The sequence below is a fragment of the Oncorhynchus kisutch genome, linkage group LG4 (assembly GCF_002021735.2).
Source record: "Oncorhynchus kisutch isolate 150728-3 linkage group LG4, Okis_V2, whole genome shotgun sequence".
NCBI classification, from domain to species: domain Eukaryota; kingdom Metazoa; phylum Chordata; class Actinopteri; order Salmoniformes; family Salmonidae; genus Oncorhynchus; species Oncorhynchus kisutch.
In genome coordinates this window covers 75,857,627-75,882,844 of record NC_034177.2, presented here as the reverse complement: position 1 = coordinate 75,882,844, position 25,218 = coordinate 75,857,627, and the positions used below count along the sequence as shown (strand labels likewise).

General features: G+C 42.8%; 1 protein-coding gene across 2 annotated transcripts in view; it reads left to right on the top strand.

Moving 5' to 3' along the window:
- LOC109890010 (probable E3 ubiquitin-protein ligase HECTD2) overlaps positions 1-25,218 on the top strand; it is a 39,114-nt gene that overhangs the window by 4,698 nt on the left and 9,198 nt on the right. For both annotated transcript variants that reach the window (XR_004209848.1, XM_020481954.2), the window contains exons 2-17: positions 281-410; positions 1,571-1,709; positions 2,086-2,188; positions 3,896-3,985; positions 4,152-4,216; positions 4,500-4,545; positions 6,508-6,617; positions 6,928-7,076; positions 7,403-7,526; positions 8,201-8,297; positions 8,445-8,552; positions 11,075-11,207; positions 11,858-11,946; positions 16,097-16,255; positions 17,726-17,800; positions 23,400-23,487. Coding sequence is in view for 1 of the 2 variants with exons in the window: in XM_020481954.2 (XP_020337543.1) it covers positions 281-410; positions 1,571-1,709; positions 2,086-2,188; positions 3,896-3,985; positions 4,152-4,216; positions 4,500-4,545; positions 6,508-6,617; positions 6,928-7,076; positions 7,403-7,526; positions 8,201-8,297; positions 8,445-8,552; positions 11,075-11,207; positions 11,858-11,946; positions 16,097-16,255; positions 17,726-17,800; positions 23,400-23,487 (1,705 nt within the window). In the remaining variant the exon portion in view is untranslated. The remainder of the gene's footprint in view (positions 1-280; positions 411-1,570; positions 1,710-2,085; positions 2,189-3,895; positions 3,986-4,151; positions 4,217-4,499; positions 4,546-6,507; positions 6,618-6,927; positions 7,077-7,402; positions 7,527-8,200; positions 8,298-8,444; positions 8,553-11,074; positions 11,208-11,857; positions 11,947-16,096; positions 16,256-17,725; positions 17,801-23,399; positions 23,488-25,218) is intronic.

Below are 25,218 nucleotides of genomic sequence, written 5' to 3'. Positions count from 1 at the left end.
CACAAGGGAGAGGAGGGCTTGAATTTGAACACGACTGTCACCATCACAAAGTCATTCTTGAGCAAAGTTAACCTCTAACTCCTATATGAAACGTTTCCCAACAGCACAAACTGTAGCAGGAGTTCCATGACTCCATTGCTGTTAAAGTGTAAGACTCAAAGGCCCTTTGAACTCTGAGCCCACTACAAGAACACACAAGAACACACAGGCATACATACATAATTGTATATTGTTTTCAGTTTAGTTTTCCTCCCATAATGATGTCATCTTCTTGTGACAGGATTTGGGGCGTGGTGCGAAACAGCCCTTTCCCTCCCTCAGCACATTCATCTCCTCCCTTAACCAGCGGAGGGAGACGGGAGGCCGGTTCAGCGTGGGCACAAACCAGTGTCTACCAGGTGGACGACATGGTGAGTTAACAACACTGGGCAGATTCACACACTGTGGTGGTCTACAAAGACACTGGAGAAACGTAGCCCTCGCGTATCCTACAATAATCTCTCCTCTTTCCAACCTGATTCCTGATGGGCTTCCCTATATTCACACAGAAGCTGGTCTCTCCACTGGATACAATATGTCACTCACCACTGTACAGCAATGGAGACATTGTTTATTTAGTTAAATGAACAAAATGACAGTATATTAAAGAACAGTTGTCAGGCCTGCAGTGCACACTAAATCGATTTAGTCGCTGCTGCTACTGATGCCAAAATAATTATGCGAACATCTCTGTCAAATGAAAGCCATATGAAGGCTTATTTTCATGGCGTATACATGTTGGTGGAGAGGAACCATGCAGCAGGAAAGCATTTCCAAGCGTTTGGCATTTCAAATGTAGTTGTTTAGATTCCTGGCCTGATTTATTGTTATGCGCAAACTATATGATTGCTCAGCCATTTATGCAATCAATATGTTCCATCACCTGATATTTGTAACCTCACTGAAATTGAAACTCTGTTACCAATGTAAATTAATACATGATATTTGGCAGAAGTTTAAGATTTTCTTCCTCTGATCTTTAAATGAGATGTCTATGCATAAAAGGGTTTTGATAGGAAAACAAAAGCATGGGCAACATGAATAGGATGAGATGAGATGGGTCAGCTATCTGAGGTAATGATGGACGTCATCAATTGTTATGACCTGGCAACAGCCAGCAGAAATAGTTTTAACAACTTCATTGTGTCTTCTTGTGAGAATGCTGTCATTAGTCTGAATACACTGTTGTCCTGGCCTGTTAGGTCCTGAAAAAGATTGGTAGAGGCAATAATGTGTCCATACTTAACGGAAAGCCGGCTTTGGTTAACTAAGGTCATGCAGTGACTGTACTATGTGATTACAGACTGATTGGGTCGAGTTTAATTAGTGTTGTTAGTGAAGCCAGTCTGAGCAAGTCGCAATCTAAGGATCTCGCAATCAAAGCCTTGTGAATCATGTCCATTGTGGAAGTTATGTGCCGTCTTTGCAAGCAGTAACAAATATATGTACATATCTGCCACACAACACAATAGTCATGTGTATGATACTCTGTGTAAAGGGAACTAACTATGTGGGTCTTGTAATTTCCCAGGGAGGGAGCTACCTCCTATTTGCAGTGACGTGAGGCAGAAACAGAGGATCTCCATCGACACACTTCCCCCCGAGGTGAAGGCCCCATTCCCCTCTGAACCTGTCATCCCCCTCCGCACTAAGACCATCAAAGAGTTCCAGTGAGTAACACCTCTCCCCATGACCCCCATTTGACCTTTTAACAGTGAGTAGCATACCTTTATGATCGTCACGACTTCCCACTGGGCACAGACGTCATTTCAACGTCTTGTTTTGATTTCAATTTGGTAGAGTTGTCAACTAACGTAAATTCAACATGAAATAACATCATGTCATTGGATTTAGGTTCAAAGTTGGGTGAAAATCATTGACTGTTTGCAAATCCAATCAGTTTTCCACTTTGATTCAACATCAACACATAACATTTTTTTTGTTGAATTGACGTGGAAACAACGTTGATTCAACCAGTTTTTGCTCACTGGGCTATGATTCGCTATGACAATGATTTATTGATGGATTCCTTCCACTGTGTTGCAGGGAAGACATGGATCGAGCCACAACCTCAGGGGACTGGAGGGATGTGAGGGATTTCTACCTAACCACCTTTGACTCCTTTCTAGAGATCAATGCTGCCTTCAAGGTAATGGCTCTTGAAATGGCTCATGCAGGCATTTTGTTATTATATTGTGAGTTATGCTTTCCCCAAACATACCTTATCAATTTTAGAATATTCCAAACCCTTTGTTTTAGTTCCTCGTATTAAATGATTGTTATTTGCAGCACCTCTTTCTCCATTGTGAATTCTCTTAAGGAAAGCATGCAGAGCATGTGTTCTGGAAAGTGTTATTCATGAGGAAATCAACGGTACATAATGTAAGAGAAAAGCTGCACTCAAAAGTACTGACCCTGACTTCTTCCAAATGTTCATTACGTTACAGCCTTATTCTTTTTTCTTATTTTTTTTTTTTTTAACTCATCAATCAACACACAATACCCCATAATGACAAAACAAAAACTGCTTTTTTTGCAAATGTATAAAAAAGAAAATCCAGAAATATCATATTTGCATAAGAAGTCAGACTGTTTACTCAGTACTTTATTTAAGCACCTTTGGCAGCGATTACAGCCTCGAGTCGTCTTCGGTATGACGCTAAAATCTTGGCACACCTGTATTTTGGGAGTTTCACCCATTCTTCTCTGCAAATCCTCTCAAGCTCTGTCAGGTTGGATGGGGAGCATCACTGCACAGCTATTTTCAGGTCTCTCCAGAGATGTTAGATCGGGTTCAAGTCCAGGCTCTGGCTGAGTCACTCAAGGACATTCAGTGACTTGTCCCGAAGCCACTCCTGCGTTGTCTTGGCTGTGTGCTTAGGGTCGTTGTCCTGTTGAAAGGTGAACCTTCACCCCAGACTGACGTCCATTAGCACTCTGGAGCAGGTTTTCATCAAGGATCTCTGTATTTTGCTCTGTTTCTTTCGTTCGAGGGTCTCACAGTCCTTGCCACTGAAAAACGTCCCCACAGCATGATGATGCTGCCACCACCATGCTTCACCGTAGGGATGGTGCCAGGTTTCCTCCAGATGTGACACTTGGCATTCAGGCCAAAGAGTTCAGTCTTGGTTTCTTCAGACCAGAGAATCTTGTTTCTCATGTCTGAGAGTCCTTTAGGTGACTTAATTAAGGGCAAACTCCAAGCGGGTTGTCATGTGCCTTTTACTGAGGAGAGCTCTACAGACAATTCCTTCAACCTCATGGCTTGGTTTTTGCTCTGACATGCACTGTCAACTGTGAGGTTTTTATATAGACAGGTGTGTGCCTTTCCAAATCATCTCCAATCAGTTGGATTTACCACAGATGGACTCCAATCAAGTTGTTGAAACATCTCAAGGATGATCAATGGAAACAGGATGCACCTGAGCTCAATTTCGAGTCTCGTATCAAAGGGTGTTTTTAATTTTTTATATATTGGCAGAAATGTCTACATTCCTGTTTTCGCTTTGTCCTAATGGGGCATTGTGTTTAGATTGATGTGGGGGGGGGGGAGCATTTTTAATCCATTTTAGAATAAGGCTGTAACGTAACAAAATGTGGAAAAGGGGAGGGTCTGAATACTTTCCAAATGCACTTATAAGGTCCGAACCTTGTTTAGTTGGCATCGAGCAAGATTGGTTCAACACACACTGCCATTGTTTAACACACACACACACACACTATATGTCCTCACTGCAGACAAGCCCAGGGTTTGGCTGTAGCAAGTGCCCGTTGTTTGAGCTGTTGTTAAAAAGGCCTGAAATAAAAACATTTTAACAATGAGAAATGTAAAATGTTCCTTTTCCTCCTTTCTTAGAGAGAAGCTAACGCCCCATTTAACACAATTGAGGATTCTGGAGTCAACTCAACATTTTTGAATGCTGTTTATGATGCTTTACTCTGCACAGTATGTACTGCCAACGTGACCTTTCTATGGAAGAGGATATCATATGAGAAAACAAATGAAGTCCTATTCAGATTTTTTTACCATGAAAGTGCTTCCTGAAACTAGCAGAATTTGGGTAATTTCATCCAATTTAGAGGTTAACTCATGTTTGTTTGTGTTGTTTTAGCCCCAAGACATCCAGAAATCAGTGTTGAAGGGAATCATTAACAGCCTATTAAAAGAGTGGAAAGGGTGAGTGCTGCTTTCAATTTATACCGCTACTACCATTTACTGTTACTATGCTACCTGTTGTTACACTGCAGCAACCATTTATCATAAATAGAGCATTGCTTATGAGAACTAAATGACATTCATACAGTTTGGCATCTAATTAAACACAACATTTCTTTTCAAATTTGTTGCCATTTTTTGTTGCCACATTGTGCTAGTTTGGATGAAATATGATGTCTCATTAGGCTGACAGTATACATTTTGATTTCCTCCTTTTGCTGAAAACAATGTGTTGTGTTTTCAGTCCCAGAACGAAAGATGACCTGAGGGCATACTTCATCTTAGTTCAGGTAACATTTACTTCTTAAGATAACATCTTATTAAGTACATGCACCAGTATGTTTTGTTTGTAAACATTTCATTTTATAAGGTATAAATTATGTTTTATGCTTTGTCTTTTGTGTTGAATTCCCTTGTGAAAAATCTTGGATTGGTGTAAATGCTTAGTAAATCCCCATGTTGTTAAACAGTTAATTTCAGAACAGAAATAAATGGCTATAATGCTCCCGTCATCAGATTCTTGGTTTCCATTAATCCCTGTCATTTCCTGTGGAAAGTGGGTTATTTTGTGCTTTCCAAACCACCACTGCCACAGGCTTAAAGGGACTGTTAGGGTCCCATATCCCCTGTGGTATTCTAGCCTCTGTAGTATTCTAGCCCCTTTGGGTACTCTAGCCCCTTTGGGTACTCTAGCCCCTTTGGTACTCTAGCCCCTGTGGTACTCTAGCCAGTGTAGTATTCTAGCCCCTTTGGTACTCTAGCCCCTTTGGTACTCTAGCCCCTGTGGTATTCTAGCCCCGGTGGTATTCTAGCCCCGGTGGTATTCTAGCCCCTGTAGTATTCTAGCCCCTTTGGTACTCTAGCCCCTATAGTACTCTAGCCCCTGTGGTACTCTAGTCCCTGTGGTACTCTAGCCCCTGTGGTACTCTAGCCCCTGTGGTACTCTAGCCCCTGTGGTACTCTAGCCTCTGTGGTACTCTAGCCCCTGTGGTGCTCTAGCCCCTGTGGTACTCTAGCCCCTGTGGTGCTCTAGTCCCTGTAGTACTGTAGCCCCTGTGGTACTCTAGCCCCTGTGGTACTCTAGCCCCTGTGGTACTCTAGCCCCTGTAGTACTCTAGCCCCTGTGGTACTCTAGCCCCTGTGGTACTCTAGCCCCTGTGGTATTATATCCCACTGCAGTCGCATGTGAAGTGATACAGAGGCAGCCGTTCTGGCTCATTGGATTCAGTGGCAGGACTTCTTTCTGCCCTCACGTCAGTTTTGAAGATAGTTCTGGCTGTAGTGCAGTGAGTCTCTGTTTGTTTTGGTGGTCTAAGTGTCTGTGTTTTTCATAGAGAGACAGTAGTTATTGGTTTTGGTCTGATATCTAGATGCTTATATCAGATGGTAGTGTGTTTTGCTGGTTCAGTATGTCTTGTTTCAGTGTGCTGTGGATGTTCTTCTATTCCAACAGTACACTGTGTCTCTGTTCTTCTTACACCTGGGCACTTTTTACTGCAGCAGTAGTTCTGTCTGTTGGTCTAATGCCTAGCTGTACAGTACAGTGGCCAGGTTAAGCAAGACCAGCTGGAATCCTTAGGCCTCCTCCCTCTCCATACACCCCATTGACTCCAGTCGTACGTCAGGCAGTCAGTCCACAGCAGTACTGCAACAACTACTCTCTGTGCCCCGAGCTAGCTGTGTGACTAGAGTCGTTGATTTGACTTCACCTGTTTCACCTCACATAAACTCTATTAACCCTAGTCCGTCGAGAGAAAATGCTAATGATGTCATTCATTGAAATACTCTGAGTAAGTCTGTACTTGCTGTAACTAACAGTGTAGGACAATTGTAAACAAGATTGTCTATAGCAATTCTGTTTTTTGTTTAATTTCCTCTATATAAGTGTAGGCCTATTCTCTTGTTACACGTTTGTGTAAAGAATGTGGGTGGTTGTTTGACCGGGAGATACACAGCACACGTCTGATCAGCCAGATCCCTGATGTCATGTTCCTTGTTCTCCATGGAGACTGGGTGAGGTCATCCTGGACTGCTGGAATGTCGGTTTCCTGTGTGATGCTGTTCTTTCGGAGAGGCTGAATGTTTTATGGTTTTCACTGAAGTTCAGTGCATAGAAACCGATGAAATAGACTGGACTATAGTCAGCTTTTAAAGCTTTCTCTTGCCTCTCTTTTCTCTGTATTGTTACGAGGTAATTTTGCAGTACATTCTGGATTTTTAGAACAGATGACATGTGTTTATTTGTTTTCTAGAACCCTCAGTATTCCAGCACCAGTACCTATGTGATCTATGCCCACCTACTGAGACAGATAGCTGGCCTGTCTGAGGCTGACCACCATTTCCTAGTGCACTGGTTTAAAAAGTAAGTGCAGTCTGTAAAGTGTGTCTTAAAGCCTCACCCCTGCATGGATTATAAACATTTATTATTATAAACCATGTGTTTGTTTCACATTAACACAGCCCGCAGTTATGAATAGGGTTTGAGTAGTGAAGTATTTGATCTTCATAGAGGTGACTAACACCCAGTCTGTATCCAGTTTGAGTAGGCATTACACAGTCTCTCCCTACACGCTGTCACACCCAAACACTACCTAACGTTCACTCTGGCCTGTGGTAATCTAAACGTGTGTGTGTGTGTGTGTGTGCGCTTCCTGTTCCTCGCCCCTCCCCAGACTGTCTCCAAGGCGTTTCAGGCAGCTGGTGGAGCGTTTTCTTCACTTCATCTCCACTCGTCTGCTACCTGCTCCTCCTGATGAACTGCCCCCTCTGACCAGGTGTTCCTGGTGGATCCCTGCTGCCACCAAGGTCCTCGCCCTCTTCAGTAAGTCATGTCCACAACATCAGAAACAGGGTATTTTACCCGGTGTACCCCTGGAGCTGATCAGTGGATTCTGGGTAACCCCACAGTGCTACAATATGAGCCTGTGTTATCCAGTATGTGCTGTAAAACCTGATACACATACCAGAGACAAAGTGAAAGTGTCATTGTTCAAGGGAGGATGTAAGTTCAGGTGCTGTCAGGAGGGCCGGAGGGGTGACGTGGTTTTTCATGCATATAGAATCTAGGTAGAGATTCTATCTCAGGTGTAAAGTAATTTAGACATGTGTAAATAAACTCTAATGCCTTGTATACCCTGTCCCCACCAGATGCAGCTAACAGCATATCCACGCCTCCTATCATGTCCTTCACGGACTTCTACAACATCACATTGGACCACATCGACATCATGGAGCAGTACCGCACCTGGCAGAGCCACGGCAACTCCAACAAGTGAGTCCCCAGTTTACAGGATCAACACCCATATTCAGGGTCCAGTGTTTTTCCTAATCAGGAAATTTTCTGAGCCCTTCTTATAGGCCATAACTTATTGGTTAAACATCTTCCAATTCTGAACATAGTTAGGAAGTCCTGCTGGGAAGATTGTAAACCACAGCATGTCGTTTTCCCATTTCCCATATCAGCCAGTGATTGACAGCACATGGTACTGAGAGCAGAACACACGGCACATTAGATATACTTCTCATAAGCTGCACATGTTTTTCCTCTCTCCCTGTGTGTCCGTTCCAAGTTTTTGATGATACAGCTCCCTCTTGTGTGCCATACATCATATGAACAGCTAAAAGTGCTAATGCAGCGCTACTGAAGGTTAGCCTTCCCCAGCTCTTCTCTCGCTGTGACAACCCTCAGTGGAACAGCTCTGTGAGTCAGAGCCGAAACTCAAAACAGAGCACATCACGCCTCCATATGGTGTGACCGTCAAGGGACACATATTATGGAGAGAGAAGGATATTTCACAATGATTCCTGTTTCTAAAGATGGAACTGATTGTGGAACAGTCCAGAGACTGTGGGCTACTCTCTTCCTCTTTCTGGAAATCCTAGGGGGTCCATATTTTATAATCTTCTTCCCAAGTGCATTTTTTCTTCCTATCTTCTCCTCCTCAGGTTCTCTTTCTGCCAGTTCCCATTTATCCTGTCAACGGTGGTGAAGAAAGCCATCATCCAGAGAGACTCAGAACAGCAGATGATAAGCATGGCCAGAGTGAGAGACAGCCTATTATCTTCTGTCAACCTTCCTCTATCAACACAGTTGTCCCTGAGCTGTGCATGAACTGAGATGCATATGATGTACAGTGACCTGCATTCATATTAAAACCTTTTTCGTTATGTGTTTTTTCTCTCTCTCCAGCAAAGCCTGGTGAACAAGGTCTCTCGCAGGCAGAGAGTGGACATGAACCTGTTGTTCCTCAACATCAAGGTACGACGGGCCCAGCTACTCAGTGACTCATTGGATGAGGTAAGACCTAGCACACCTAGCGTTGGGTGTGGTCGACACTTTTTCAACCACTCCACAAATTTCTTGTTAACAAACTATAGATTTGGCAAGTCGGTTAGGACATCTACTTTGTGCATGACACAAGTAATTTTTTACAGACAGATTATTTTGCTTATAATTCACTGTATCACAATTCCAGTCGGTCAGAAGTTTACATACACTAAATTGACTGTCTTTAAACAGCTTAGAAAATTCCAGAAAATTATGTCATGGCTTTAGAAGCTTCTGATAGGCTAATTGACATCATTTGAGTCATTTGGAGGTGTACCTGTGGATGTATTTCAAGGCCTACCTTCGAACTAAGTGCCTCTTTGCTTGACAACATGGGAAAAATAAATAAAACCAAATTTTATTTGTCACATACACATGGTTAGCAGATGTTAATGCGAGTGTAGCAAAATGCTTGTGCTTCTAGTTCCGACAATGCAGTAATAACCAACAAGTAATCTAACCTAACAATTTCACACAAGTGTAAAGGGATGAAGAATATGTACATATTGTAGTGATGAGACAAGATAGTAACTACTAACAATTGGATACCATGAAATTGGGGAGAAAAGGGGGTAATTAAAAAAAATAAAAAATAAAAAAATATATGAATGAGTGATGGTACAGAACGGCATAGGCAAGATGCAGCAGATGATATATATTTACATACCCTACATTACTCATCTCATATGTATATACTGTACTCTATAAAAGTGGCATTGTTTAAAGTGGCTAGTGATACATTTATTACATAAAGATGGCAAAATGCAGCAGATGATATAGAGTACAGTATATACATATGAGATGAGTAATGTAGGGTATGTAAACATTAAGTGGCATTGTTTAAAGTGGCTAGTGATACATTTTTACATCAATTGTTCCATTATTAAAGTGGCTCGAATTGAGTCAGTATGTTGGCAGCAGCCACTCAATGTTAGTGGTGGCTGTTTAACAGTGATGGCCTTGATAGAAGCTGTTTTTCAGTCTCTCGGTCCCAGCTTTGATGCACCTGTACTGACCTCGCCTTCTGGATGATAGCGGGGTGAAGTGGCTCGGGCAGTGGCTCGGGTAGTTGTTGTCCTTGATGATCTTTATGGACTTCCTGTGACATCGGGTGGTGTAGGTGTCCTGGAGGGCAGGTAGTTTGCCCCCAGTCACTACTGGATATAAGAGCAACGTCAACTCACCATTATTATGACCAGGAATACGACTTTCCCGAAGCGGATCCTCTGTTTTGCCCCCACCCAGGACAATGGATCGGATCCCAGCCAGCGAACCAAAACAATATCGCTGTAAAAGGGGCAGACGAAGCAGTCTTCTGGTCAGGCTCCGGAGACGGGCACATCGCGCACCGCTCCCGAGCATACTACCCGCCAATGTCCAGTCTCTTAACAACAAGGTTGATGAAATCCAAGCAAGGGTAGCATTCCAGAGAGACATAAGAGACTGTAAATCATCCAGGACCTCGTCAAACCGCTCAGGAAGGAGACTCATTTTGTCTCCTAGAGATGAACGTACTTTGGTACGAAAAGTGCAAATCAGTCCTATATCGACATAACCTGAAAGGCCGCTCGGCAAGGAAGAAGCCACTGCTCCAAAACTGCCATAAAAAAGCCAGAGTAAAGCCAGAGTTTGCAATTGCACATGGGGACAAAGATCATACTTTTTGGAGAAATGTCCTCTGGTCCGATGAAACAAAAATATAACTGTTTGGCCATAATTACCATTGTTATGTCTGGAGGAAAAATGGAGAGGATTGCAAGCCACAGAACACCATCCCAACCGTGAAGCACGGGGGTGGCAGCATCATATTGTGGGGATGCATTGCTGCAGGAGGTACTGGTGTACTTCACAAAATAGATGGCTTCATGAGGAAGGAAAATGATGTGGAAATATTGAAGCAACGTTTGACCCAAGTTAAACAATTTAAAGGCAATGCTACCAAATACTAATTGAGTGTATGTAAAAGTCTGACCCCCTGGGAATGTGATGGAAGAAATAAAAGCTGAAAAAAATTATTCTCTCTACTATTATTCTGACATTTCACATTCTTAAAATAAAGTGGTGATCCTAACTAACCTAAGACAGGGAATTTGTACTAGGATTAAATGTCAGGAATTGTGAAAAACTGAGTTTTTAAATGTATTTGGCTAAGGTGTAAACTTCTGACTTCGTGTGTGTGTATATATATGTATGTATATATGTATGTGTATATGTATATATGTGTATATATATGTGTGTGTATGTATATATATATATATATAATTATAAAGAAGTGTTATTAAGTTATCTGGTTCTAATGGTGATAGAAAGCACATAACACTACAGCACAGAGCCGTTAGTGGACCCATTGCTTCCCCCTCTAAAGCCCATCTGGTATTTTGCTCGAGGTTCTGTCACCACGGCTTGATTTGGAAAACCTTCCTGGCCGTAAAACGCAGAGTTTGTGTCTCCCCTCCTCCCCTCCCCCTCCACCCCTCCCTCGCCTTGTCCAGCTGAGCAGGAAGAGAGCAGACCTGAAGAAAAAGCTCAAGGTCACTTTCGTAGGAGAGGCGGGGCTCGACATGGGCGGCCTCACCAAGGAGTGGTTCCTGCTGCTGGTTCGACAGATTTTCCACATTGACTATGGTGAGACATGGGATGCAGGACAGAATATATTGGCCTCATTTAGAAACTTTCACATAGAATCCATATATTGCCTAAAACCCATGCAAGATTAATCAAATGTTTCTCCCTCTCATTTGAGATACTGGAAGAAATGGAAAGCAAATCAGCTTTTCTTAAATCTCAGCAGAATTAGAATATTATCCATAAAGCCATTCTCACATTCCCAATAAAAACCTAATAACTGTGAAACACTGGCGTGAGCTTGTTGCTTTTGGAGTCAGTCTCTCCTTTTCTCTCAGTCCTCCAAGCCCAGTTATTCTTTCCATAGCTATATTTTCAGAGATGCGGGCTGCTTGCCTAGACTATATGAGAACTGTGCCCGCTCATTTAAAAACGCGAACCAACCCATCTACACTCACGTTTTCTTTTCTTGTCAAAAAGTTAATGTAAGGCACAATAATGTTTCATGTTTGAAGGTCAGAGTTTTCATCTGGTTAAGGAAACTGTTGAATGCACCTGTGAATGTTTTCGGTCAACTTTTAGAATACATAATATTATTAGACTAGACATTGAACAGATGTTTGTGTTACATTAGGCCTGTGGAGGGGTTTTCCCAGTCCCATTTATGCTCCTTTCACTGGATTATATATCAAACTTGTTTGTTTTTTCAGGCATGTTCACCTACTTGAAGGATTCCCGTTGTCATTGGTTCAGCAGCTGGAAATGTGACAACTACTCAGAGTTTCAATTGGTCGGGACTGTATCCTTTCATTCCTAACCCAGGAATTACTGTGTCAACGGTTTCAGATATGCAGCAATCTGCACCACACACACACAGATGAGGCAGTGCTGGAAAACCACACTGGAGAAACTGATACTTAATGTATTTGCGATGCTATAAATCAGTCTAACCATTGCAATATATGCTTATTATCTATATTTAATAGGACTTAGATGAAATGTTCACTGTATTATGTAAACCCCTTTTGCAAGACATGAACAATAACAGAATCTTCATGATATAATGTTAAGCATGAGGTTGTTTCCTGCATTCAATAAGTAAGAGATACGAAAAAGTAGCATTTCAAACCACTGAACATAACATTCCTAACACTCCTGAGATAAAGCTGATCTGGACAGCTGGTTTGTCTATATATTAGGATGCCAGCGGCCACCGAATCATCATATTGACCTAGTAATGCCGTTACATTCATATGTCATGTCAGTGTAAGCCAACGTAATCTGACAACTTGTCCTCACTTAACCCACTGTACATTCCTATTTATCTACGAATGTTAAACCTGTTGTGTTTTAGTTAACATATTTATTACATATACTTATATTGTAAACAGCCTGGAGTGGGCAATATCCTTTATCTGTAGGTAGTCTTCCTTTGTCTGTAAAGACCTCATGGAGAACTCATGACTTGCAAACTTTGACCTAGGATTGTCCTCTCTTGACTTGATCTACTGGGTCGCAGTGCCTGAAGAAGACACTGTCGATACAGAAGTGGAATCCATGGGTGTGGTGGTGTTAGTGCTTTTAGGACTGATCACGAGTGACTGCAGAGCTAACACAGAAACCACTGTGCTGTGATTGGCCGGCCTATTGGGCGTCTGCCTCCTAGTGGGATGTTACAATTAAGCAATTAAATATATTTTATGAAGCCCTTTTTATATCAGCATTTGTCACAAAGTGCTTTACAGATACCCAGCCTAAAAACCCAAAGAATAAGCAATGCAGATGCAGAAGCACATTGGCTAGAAAAAAACTCCCTAGAAGGCAGGAACCTAGAAAGAACTAGAGAGGAACCAGGCTCCAAGGGGTGGCTTTACCGGGTGGAGATTTAAAGGGATAGTGTGAGATTTTAGGAAATTAAGCACTTTTCCCATGGATACCATTTGTATGTCTGCATCCAGTTTGAAGGAAGTTGCTAACTAGCGTTGGCGCAATTGCTAACTAGTGTTAGCGCAACTTCCAGTCATTGTGCTAACACTAGTTAGCAATTGCGCCAATGCTAGTTAGCAACTTCCCTCAAACTGGATGCAGAGACATACAAATGGTTCCCAGAGTCGGATGAACCCATGGATAAGTGGAAAAATCTCACTATCCATTTAATATTTTAACTTTCACCTCAGTAGTTGGAATCATATCTAATATTTTGAGTGAGTCTCTCACTAAACATTTGCCCCAGATGTTGTACAGACTGAACAAAGAAATTGTTAAAAGAAGTGGAATACGTTTTCCCTTATGTATGTTTCAAGGGAGTGATGTATTACCACATTGCGAAGTAGATCATATTCAGTCTATTCCTACCTACAGGTGAGCCGGTGCTTGTCAAAGCTCTGTGTTACATAACATTGGTCTGTGGCTAGTGGCCTAGCGGGGCTGTGTGCTAGCTAAGTGCTAAATTAGCCAACCTGTTCCCGTAGTCTTGGCAGTCTGTCAGGCGGTCATGGAAAGAGCATAGGAAGAAACTTAGAGGAACCAGGCTCCAAGGGGTGGGCAGTCCTCTTCTGGCTGTTCCGGGTTTAGATTTAAAGGGATAGTGTGAGATTTTGGCAATTAAGCCCTTTTCTACTTGTCCAGAGTCAGATGAACTCATGGATACCATTTGTATGTCTGCGTGCAGAACAGGCCAAGAATTATAGATCTGAGACTACATCTGAGGCCTCTGAATCCCTCTCCTATTCGAGAGCTCAAGGCAGTAAAAGGCAGCCTGTCAAATAAAAGCCAGATGGATGAGGAAGAAGCCTCTTATAGCTCACAGACTTTGATATGGATGGTGGATCACAGCCACTTACCTCTGAGATTTGTTTACACTGAAAGTGTGTTTCCATGATGTTAGAGTTTTGCACGGTGCAGAGACAGTGCACACTGCATGCTGTTCCTACTTTGTGCATGTTGTTTGCAGTTTGTACACTTTGCAGTAGTCTTGTGCTGGAATTGAGCCTGCATATTGCTTTAACTTGCAATGGGATGGGTAGAGACACGTGTTGCAAAACGAGACTACAGGGACTACAGTTCCCTTGTTGCAAACGCCATGCTCTACCAACTGAGCCACACGGGACCACTGGCATTACCGCTCTGAGCCACACGGTTGTCTTGGCATTACCTCTCTGATTACCCCCCCATTTGCCTCATGCAGTGTGACATCTCCTTCGCATAGAGTTGATCAGGCTGTGAGACGTTGCTGGATATTGACGGGAACTGGAACACGCTGTCGTACACGTCGATCCAGAGCATCCCAAACTTGCTCAATGGGTGACATGTCTGATGTGTATGCAGGCCATGGAAGAACTGGGACATTATTATCTTCCAGGAATTGTGTACAGGTCCTTGCGACATGGGACTGTGCATTATCATGCTGTAACATGAGGTGATGGCTGCGGATGAATGTCACGACAATGGGCCTGAAGCCCATTGAAGATCTCGTCACGGTATCTCTGTGCATTCAAGTTTCCATCAATAAAATGCAATTGTGTTTGTTGTGCGTAGCTTATGCCTGCCCATACCATAAATCCAGCGCCACCATGTGGCACTCTGTTCACAGCGATGACGACAGCAAACCGCTCGCCCACTTGCCATACACACTGTCTGCCATCTGCCCGGTACAGTTGAAACCAGGATTTATCCATGAAGAGCACACTTCTCCAGCGTGCCAGTGGCCATCGAAGGTGAACATTTGCCCACCGAATTCAGTTACGACGCTAAACTCCAGTCAGGTCAAGACGCTGGAGAGGATGACGAGAATGCAGATGAGCTTCCCTGACACCGTTTCTGACAGTTTGTGTGGAAATTCTTTGGTTGTGCAAACCCATAGTTTAATCAGCTGTCCAGGTGGCTGGTCTCAGATGATCCCACAGGTGAAGAAACTGGATGTGGAGGTCCTGGGCTGGCCTGGTTACACGTGGTCTACGGTTGTAAGGCCAATTGGACGTACTGGCCACCCGATACTTGTTTAGTAGAGAAATTAACATTCAATTATCTGGCAACAGTTCTGGTGGACATTCCTGCAGTCAGCATGCCAATTGCATGCTCCCTCAACTTGAGACATCTGTGGCATTGTGTTGTGTGACAACTGCACATTTTAGTGGCATTTTGTCCCCAGCACAAGGTTCACCTGTGTAATGATCATGCTGTTTAATCAGATTCTTGACATGCCACACCTGTCATGTGGATGGATTATCTTGGCAAAGAATAAATGCTCACTAACAGGGATGTAAGCAAATCTGTGCACAGAATTTGAGAGAAAATAGCTTTTCCTTCACTACGGCAACCCCGTTGAATTTCTCATGGTTCTGTGAGTGTGAAAGCGTGTGCACAAGTGTGTATGTGTGCATGTCTTAGAGTGATGTGCGTGTCTGTGCAGTTTGCATACATGTGTGTTTGTGTGTGTACTCTTGAATCCAGGCACCCACTCCACCTGCAGTTAACACATTATAAAGTGATCTTTGTGTGGGCTTTAACTCTGAAATACATCCAGAGTAGCTTCCTCATTTGGAGGCAATATGGAGACTAGGCATCTATGAACGTGTTTGCGTGCATGCGTGTGTGCGTAGGTGATGGAGAATTAATGGGATAAATGTCCTGTCCACCTGCTGGGTTTTGTGGGGAAGGGGCGGTGGCTGACGTCGTCTGAACACACACACAATAACACAATGTAGTCATTTACTCTGTCTTGGTGTAATTTAGAAACATTCTTCGTGCAGTCTGGTCTCTGTGTGCTTTCTGGGCATCAGCCCAAACAGTCGTATGGTACTGTACGTTATGTTCAAGTTTCCTGTGTTATTGTGTTGCACTAATACATTCATTAATATAAGACACTGATCCTGCTTTGGTGAACAGTGATCACCTAAAATGGCCTGATCTGTCTGTGAATCAATGTCTGGTCCTTGACTCTGTGCCAGCTCATGGGTCTCGCTGTGTACAACAGCATTGCTCTGGATATCCACTTCCCTCCTTATTGTTACAAGAAGCTCTTGACTCCACCCATTGTGCCATGTGACCAGAATACTCCCATCGGCATGGCAACCGCCACCCTGGGCGACCTGCAGCAGGTCATGCCGGTATGTCTTCTCTGATTGGTTCATCTGAAGCACAGCATTTAGAGTAAGAAATGTACTCATTAAGGATAGGCATCCTCAACAGTAGGTCAGTCAGACCAGTGAGGATCACAATACCCTTTTTAACCAGCTGGGGGAACCACAGTTGAGCTTTTCTTTCTTTACTCCCAAATGTTTTCCTTTGGGCTGGATCCAATCTCTGAAACTCATCTGAATTCATAAAAATGTATCAGTATTTTACACCTTTCATTCATTTTGTCCAATGTGAAATAACTCTACGGTCTCTTATTCTAAAATGTACACACCCATTGCTGAGATGGTGTTTCTCTGTGTAAGAATTTGCTTTTAATTGTTAAACTGTGCCAGATGTTTGCCTCCTACTTTCTTGGGGCTTTGTTCATAGTTTCATAAGAGTGGGGCGTTATTCTCTGCCCTGTCTGTCCTTGTTTTAATAACACTGTGGCTTTGATGAAGCAAGGTGGCTGACCTGGCATACTCCCAGTGCCACAGTAATGCTGCCCTGGCTCCCTTTGGGGCATGAAAGGCAGGCACAGCCATGCCACTATACCACTGATCAGAGACTGTCCCTTCATCCTATGTAACTGCTTTGCAGCTGGGCTGATTCAAGAAGACTGTTGAAAGTCGCTTTGCTGTACAGTCCCATCTGCAAAGGCAATTGACCTTTTGCTAAGCCCCGCCCCCCTTGATTACTATTGCAATCTCTGACAATTTTTATGGGAAGCCTATTTCCCCGTATGAACCACTGGCGAAATCTGAAACTGTTTTTAGTATATAGTGAAATTAAACACAGATTACCCCATGCTAATTAGCAAACTCTCGGGTATGTTGTGGTGGACTGTCATTACAATTGCTAAATGGGAACCTGGTAAAATCGTTTGTAGTGTGTCTGGCCATTGAATGTCTCGGAATTCATTGTCCGCGTGTAGCCAAAGCTACGAACCATTTTTCGAGCTAACTAAAGCTCTCAAATCGTATCCTGATGTCGACAGCAGATGAGAGTTGTATTAATAACATGGCTGACTTAGCTAGCTAACACACATTTTTAGAAAACTGGCTAGCTAGCTAGTGTTAGCAAAGTTGGGTAGTCAATGAGAAGCTAACAAACAATGTAACAAAAGTATAATTTCAGATTTAAAAAAATATTCCAACAGACTCTGCATTTCAGGAATCACAGTACCCCTGGTGCACTGTTCAATTATCTAACCAACCAATAGTTTTTTGTTGTTGTTAACCTTAATTTTTCCCACTGCCCTCACTGGCTTACATGTGTTTCACGTGTGTTGAATGGTTTGCTGAATACAACAGCTGATTAGCTTTAGAACAGAAGCTTGCTAACATAACATGCTTATTCATGCAGCACACACAGTAATACATGACCCGTGTCACACTGTGTGCAACGTACAGTCCATTTGAAAGGAAATAATAAAAGTGACAAAGTATTTGCTATTTCAGGATCTGGCTCATGGGCTTGGAGAGCTGCTCTGCTATGAGGGCAATGTGGAAGAAGACTTCTATCTGACCTTCCAGGTATGGACCTCTCCTATGTATTAACAGTGCAAGGCCAACAGTGCACTATTGAACAGGACACAACAGGACAAGTTCACCAAATTGCCCCAGTGAGAAATATGTAATTAAAAAGTTCAAATGTACATAGATCAAAAAATGAAAAGGATCAATTAGTTTGGCTAAAGTGTTCCCCAAACCTTCAGAAGGTTTTGGCCTCACAAGGTTTTAATTACAGACTCCATCAAGATGACCAGGAGCTAGGCCTCCCGGGTGGCGCAGTGGTCTAGGGCACTGCATCGCAGAGCTAGCTGCCCAGGCTAGCCCAGGCTCTGTCGCAGCCGGCCGCGACCGGGAGGTCCGTGGGGCGACGCACAATTGGCATAGCGTCGTCCGGGTTAGGGAGGGTTTGGCCGGTAGGGATATCCTTGTCTCATCTCGCACCAGCAACTCCTGTGGTGGGCCAGGCGCAGTGCTCACTAACCGGGGTAGCCAGGTGCACGGTGTTTCCTCCGACACATTAGTGCGACTGGCTTCCGGGTTGGAGCCACACTGTGTTAAGAAGCAGTGCGGCATGGTTGGGTTGTGTTTCGGAGGACGCATGGCTTTCGACCTTCTTCTCCCCTGAGCCCCGTACGGGAGTTGTAGCGATGAGACAAGATAGTAATTACTAACAACTGGATACCACGAAATTGGGGAGAAACGGGGGTAAAAAAAAAGATGACCAGGAGCTGTTTAATGATTTTAAAGAGTGAGTCAGTTACATGACTTCATCAATTCAGTATTACAGTATGGTTGTTAATAGGTGGTGTGTCACTGGTAATAGAGCTATGTGTCATTGTGTGTGGGTATGGAGGGTCTGAAGGCTGTGGAGATGCATTTTCTCACGCCCTCCTCAAGACTAACACTCCAGTGTGAAAAGCAGTGACTATCACTGTGTCTGAATTGCCATTGGAAGGAGTGGGATCTGGGTAAGGCCTTGATTTTCATCATTAGTGATCATGAAACAGACTGAATATGCGGTAGAGATAGAAGAACGTCAGAGGTCAAAATCAATCCATCACCACTAATCATGAGTTAGGTGGTCACACCTATGAACTATTATAAAATTGTGAGATAATTATTTTGGAATTGTGCATTTTGGCCTCTGAGTTGAGGCCCAAGGTTTCTGGGTCTTTCACCCTTTTACTGAGGCAGAGATATACTCACTGACCTGTATTCAGTTCCTGACCACCACCATACATTACCCCTCTATGCTATATCTATAGACCTATCACATCATATAGACATGCACTCAGTGGCCAGTTTATTAGGTACAATTTCAATAAAATGGTTTGCTCCTACATACAGTGGCCGTGGCTTGCTATATAAAACAGGCATCGAGGCATTCCGTTGCTATTCGTTTGAATGTAAGAATGGGCAAAACGAGTAACCTAAGCCGCTGAGCGTGGGACGATCGTCGGTGACAATGTTCCAGTATCTCAGAAACGGCCCGCCTCATGGGCTTTTCATGTACGACAGTGTCTAGGGCCCTCAAACTCAACTCTTCACGTCGAAGCCAGTTCCACTGCACTTTTTCATTGTTGCCTTCTAATCAGGGACAGATTTTCTACCTGGGAAACCAGGTGGGCTCAAATAATTGTCAGGTAGAACAGAAAAACAGCAGGCCCCCGAACCTCGTAGGGTAAAAGTTGAATATCCCTGGTCTAGGGTTTCCCGAGAATGGTGCGACAAAACCATCCAGTTAGCAGCAGTACTGAGGGCGAAAACAGCTGGTTGATGAGAGGTCAGGAGTGGCATTAATCGTGCAAGCTAACCAGCGGGCCACAAACTGGCAAACAACGGTGCAGGTACGACAGTGGTGTGCAGAACGGCATCTTGGAATGCACAACTCATCGGTCCTTGTCATGGATGGGCTATTGCAGCAGACGACCACACCGGTTTCCACTCCTATCAGCTAAAAGCACTGAACAATTAAGGAGTGGAAAAACATTTCCAGGTCCGACGAATCCCCATTTCTGTTGCGTCATAGTGATGGCAGAGTCAGGAGTTGATTGTAAGCAGCATGAGTCCATGGCTCCATCCTGCCTGGTGTCAATGGTACAGGCTGGTATAGGTGGTGTAATGGTGTGGGGAAGGTTTTCCTGGAACACATTAGGTTCCTTGATACAAATTAAGCAACGATTCCATGCCCCGAAGAATTCATGCTATTCTGGAGGAAAAGAGGGGTCCGACCCGGTACTAGATGGGTGTACCTAATAAACTGGCCACTGAGTATATCATATAGACATACAGTGCGTTCGAAAATGATTCATACCCCTTGACTTTCCACTGTTAGACTTATTCTAAAATGGATTCAGTAAATGTTTTTCCTCATCAATGTACACACAATACCCCATAATGACAAAACAAAAACTGGTTTTTCAATTTTTTTGCACATTTATAAAAAAAAAAAATGAAATATCTTATTTACATACAGTACCAGCCAAGTTTGGAAACACCTACTCATACAAGGGTTATTTATTTGTACTATTTTCTACATTGTAGAATAATAGTGAAGACATAAACTATGGCATTCTCTCAAACAGCTTCACCTGGAAGGCTTTTCCAACAGTCTTGAAGTAGTTTCCACATATGCTGAGCACTTGTTGGCTACTTTTCCTTCAGTCTGCGGTCCAACTCATCCCAAACCATCTCAATTGGGTTGAGGTCAGGTGATTGTGGAGGACAGGTCTGATGCAGCAATCCATCACTCTCCTTGGTCAAATAGCCCACACAGTTTGGAGGTGTGTTGGGTCATTGTCCTGTTGAAAAACAAATGATTGTCCCAACAAGCGCAAACCAGATGAGATGGCGTATCTCTGCAGAATGCTGTGGTAGCCATGCTGGTTAAGTGTGCCTTGATTTCGAAATAAATCACAGACCGTGTCACCAGCAAAGCACCATCACACCACCTCCTCCATGCTTCACGGTGGGAACCACACATGTGGAGGTCATCTGTTCACCTACTCTGCGTCTCACAAAGACATGGCGGTCTAAAATGTTGACTCATCAGACCAAAGGACAGATTTTCCTGAGCCCTAGGACCGTGCCCCAGGACTACCTGACATGATGACTCCTTGCTGTCCCCAGTCCACCTGACTGTGCTGCTGCTCCAGTTTCAACTGTTCTGCCTTATTATTATTCGACCATGCTGGTCATTTATGAACATTTGAACATCTTGGCCATGTTCTGTTATAATCTCCACCCGGCACAGCCAGAAGAGGACTGGCCACCCCACATAGCCTGGTTCCTCTCTAGGTTTCTTCCTAGGTTTTGGCCTTTCTAGGGAGTTTTTCCTAGCCATCGTGCTTCTACACCTGCATTGCTTGCTGTTTGGGGTTTTAGGCTGGGTTTCTGTACAGCACTTTGAGATATCAGCTGATGTACGAAGGGCTATATAAATAAATTTGATTTGATTTCCACCAGTCCATTGCTCGTGTTTCTTGGCCCAAGCAAGTCTCTTATTATTATTGGTGTCCTTTAGTAGTCGTTTCTTTGCAGCAATTTGACCATGAAGGCCTGATTTCACGCAGTCCTGAACAGTCGATGTTGAGATGTGTCTGTTACTTGAATTCTGTGAAGCATTTATTTGGGCTGCACCATTTTAAAGATAAACTTGTTGTTAACGACGAAAGCACACCATCTGAATATGTTAGGTCAGTACCTAGTCACAGAAAAGCACAGCCATTTTTCCAGCGAAAGAGAGGAGTCACAAAAAGCAGAAATATAGATCAAATTAATCACTAACCTTTGATGATCTTCATCAGATGACACTCATAGGACTTCATGTTACACAATAAATGTTTGTTTTGTTAGATAAAGTCCATCATTTATGTCCAAATACCTCCTTTTTGTTCACGCCTTTTGTTCACAAATCCAAATTCACGACGTGCAGGCCAGACAAAGTCAAATATTCCCTTACAGTTCGTAGAAACATGTTAAACGAGGTATAGAATCCATCTTTAGGATGTTTTTAACATAAATCTTCAATAATGTTTCAACCCGAGAATTCCTTTGTTTTTAGAAATGCAATGGAAAGCAGCTACCTCTCACGGGAGCACACCTGAATGCGCTCATGGCCTTCTGGCAGACCTCTTACTCAATCAGCTTTCATTCTCTCCTTCACAGTAGAAGCCTCAAACAAGGTTCTAAAGACTGTTGACATCTAGCGGACGCCTTAGGAAGTGCAATCAGACTAAATTTACACTGTATCTTGGATAGGCAGAGTTGAAAAACTACAAACCTCAGATTTCCCACTTCCTGGTTGGATTTTTTTTATCAGGTTTTTGCCTGCCATATGAGTTCTGTTATACTCACAGCCATCATTCAAACAGTTTGAGAAACTTCAGAGTGTTTTCTATCTACTAATAATATGCATATCTTAGCTTCTGGGCCTGAAGGCAGTTTACTCTGGGCATCTTATTCATCCAAGCTACTCAATACTGCCCCCAAGCCATAAGAAGTTTTAAAGTAATGATGGACTGTCATTTCTCTTTGCTTATTTAAGCTGTTCTTGCCATAAAATGGACTTGGTCTTTTACCCCACAGGGCTAGCTTCTGTATACCACCCCTAACTTGTCACAACTGATTGGCTCAAACGCATTAAGAAGGAAAGAGTCTACAAATGAACTTTTAACAAGGCACACCTTATAATTAAAATGCATTCCAGGTGACGACCTCATGAAGGTTGGTTGAGAGAATGCCAAGAGTGTGCAAAGCTGCCAGCAAGGCAAAGGGTGGCTACTTTGAAGAAAAGGATGGCTACTTTGAAGAATCTCAAATATTTGTTTAACACTTTTTTTTGTTACTACATGATTGCATATGTGTTATTTCATAGTTTTGATGTCTTCACTATTATTCTACAATGTAGAAAATAGTACAAATAAAGGAAAAACCCTTGAATGAGTAGGTGTGTCAACTTTTGACTGGTACTGTATGCCTTAGAATTGTTATAACTCGGACAGTTCCTTGGACTTCATGGTATAGTTTTATGCTCTGACATGCACTGTCTACTGTGGGATCTTATATAGACCGGTGTTTCTTTCTAAATCATGTCCAAACAATTGAATTGGCCACAGGTGGACTCCAATCAAGTTGTAGTGACATCTCAAGGATGATCAAAGAAAATTGGATGCACCTGCGCTAAAGTGTTCTAGCAAAGCGGTGTGCATACTTACAGTATGTGAATGAGATTTCTCTATTTCGTTTTCAATATATTTGCAAAAATTGCAAAAAATGTTTCATTTTGTCATTATGGGGTATTTTGTATAGGTGGATGAGGGGAAAAAATCGATATAATCCATTTTGAATTCAGGCTCTAACACAACAAAATGTGGAATAAGTCAAGGGGTATGAATACTTTCTGAAGGCACTGTATCATATGTTCTATATCCTTTATTCATCAGCTGAGTTCAACACCAGAGCAAATACATTATCCATACCTCTGGTTTCTGATTACAGAGGCTATTTTTAAGCCCACATGTTTACCGTAAGTGAATGTTGACCATAAACTAATACGCTTTGGCCTTTCCCAAGAAATCCACTCATCATTTTAAGTTAGTGACTGTATCATTATATCTAGGTTTTCCAAGAGGAGCTCGGGGTGGTCAGGTCCTATAACCTGAAACCTGGAGGTGACAAGATTCCAGTCAACAAACAGAACAGAAAGGGTGAGTAGGCCTATACTGTAGATTAATATATGAAGGGTAGACATACATGTACAGGACCACAGATGTGCTTTGTTTTGTTCCATCCCTAACGCAGCTGATTGAACTAGTTCTGTTCGTCAATTTAGACCACACCACGATAAAATCACACGTCGGGCCTCCGGGACCACATTTCTGTTAGAAAGTCGGCGATGTGCCGTTCACTTTAAGCTAATTCACCTTTCTGTGTATTTGTCTGTTCCCCATGTTATGTCACAATTCTCCTCTACCTGATGTCTAGTCAACTTACCCTTATACATACAGTGCATTCGGAAAGTATTCAGACCCCTTGAATTCTTCCCAGATTTCGTTACGTTACAGCATCATTCTAAGATTGACTAACTCGTTTTTCCCCCCTCATCAATCAACTCACAATACCCCATGATGACAAAGCAACAAAAAAAAGCAAATGTATAAAAAACATTTTTTTTAGTACTTGAGTGTGATATTAAAATATATATACATATATATTATACATTTGCTTTTTTTGTGTCTTTGTCATCATGGGGTATTGTGAGTTGATTGATGAGGGGGAAAAAACGAGTTAATCAATTTTTAGAATGATGCTGTAACGTAACAAAATGTGGAATAAGTGAAAGGTTTTGAATAGTTTCCGAATGCACTATATCGACCTCTATCACTCCAGTATCCCTGCACATTGTTAACAAGGTATTGGAACTGACCCTGTATATACAGTTGAAGTCGGAGGTTTACATACACTTAGGTTGGAGTCATTAAAACTCCTTTTTCAACCACTCCACAAATTTCTTGTTAACAAACTCTAACTTTGGCAAGTCTGTTAGGACATATTTCAACAATTGTTTACAGACAGATTATTTCACTTATAATTCACAGTATCACAATTCCAGTGGGTCAGAAGTTTCCATACACTAAGTTGGCTGTGCCTTTAAACAGAAATCAGCCAAGACCTCAGAAAAAAAGTCTGGTTCATTCTTGGGAGCAATTTCCAAAAGCCTGAAGGTACCACGTTCATCTGTACAAACAATAGTATGCAAGTATAAACACCATGGGACCATGCAACCGTCATACCTCTCAGGAAGGAGACGCGTTCTGTCTCCTAGAGATGAACGTACTTTGGTACGAAAAGTGCAAATCAATCCCAGAACAACAGCAAAGGACCTTGTGAAGATGGTGGAGGAAACAGGTACAAAAGTATCTATATCCACAGTAAAACAAGTCCTATATCGACATAACCTGAAAGGCCACTCAGCAAGGAAGAAGCCCCTGCTCCAAAACCACCATAAAAAAAGCCAGATTACTGTTTGGAACTGCACATGGGGACAAAGATCGTTCTTTTTGGAGAAATGTCTTCTGGTCTGATGGCCATAATGACCATCGTTATGTTTGGAGGAAAAAGGGGGATGCTTGCAAGCCAATGAACACCATCCCAACCATGAAACACGGGGGTGTCAGCATCATGTTGTGGGGGGTGCTTTGCTGCAGGAGGGACTGGTGCACTTCACAAAATAGATGAAGTCAGGAAGAGGGAAAATTATGTGGATATATTGTAGCAAAATCTCAAGACATCAGTCATGAAGTTAAACCTTGGTCGCAAATGCATACAAATGCCTACCAAGCACACTTCCAAAGTTCTGGCAAAAGTCAAGGTATTGGAGTGGCCATCACAAAGCCCTGACCTCAAGCCCATAGAAAATGTGTGGGCAGAACTGAAAA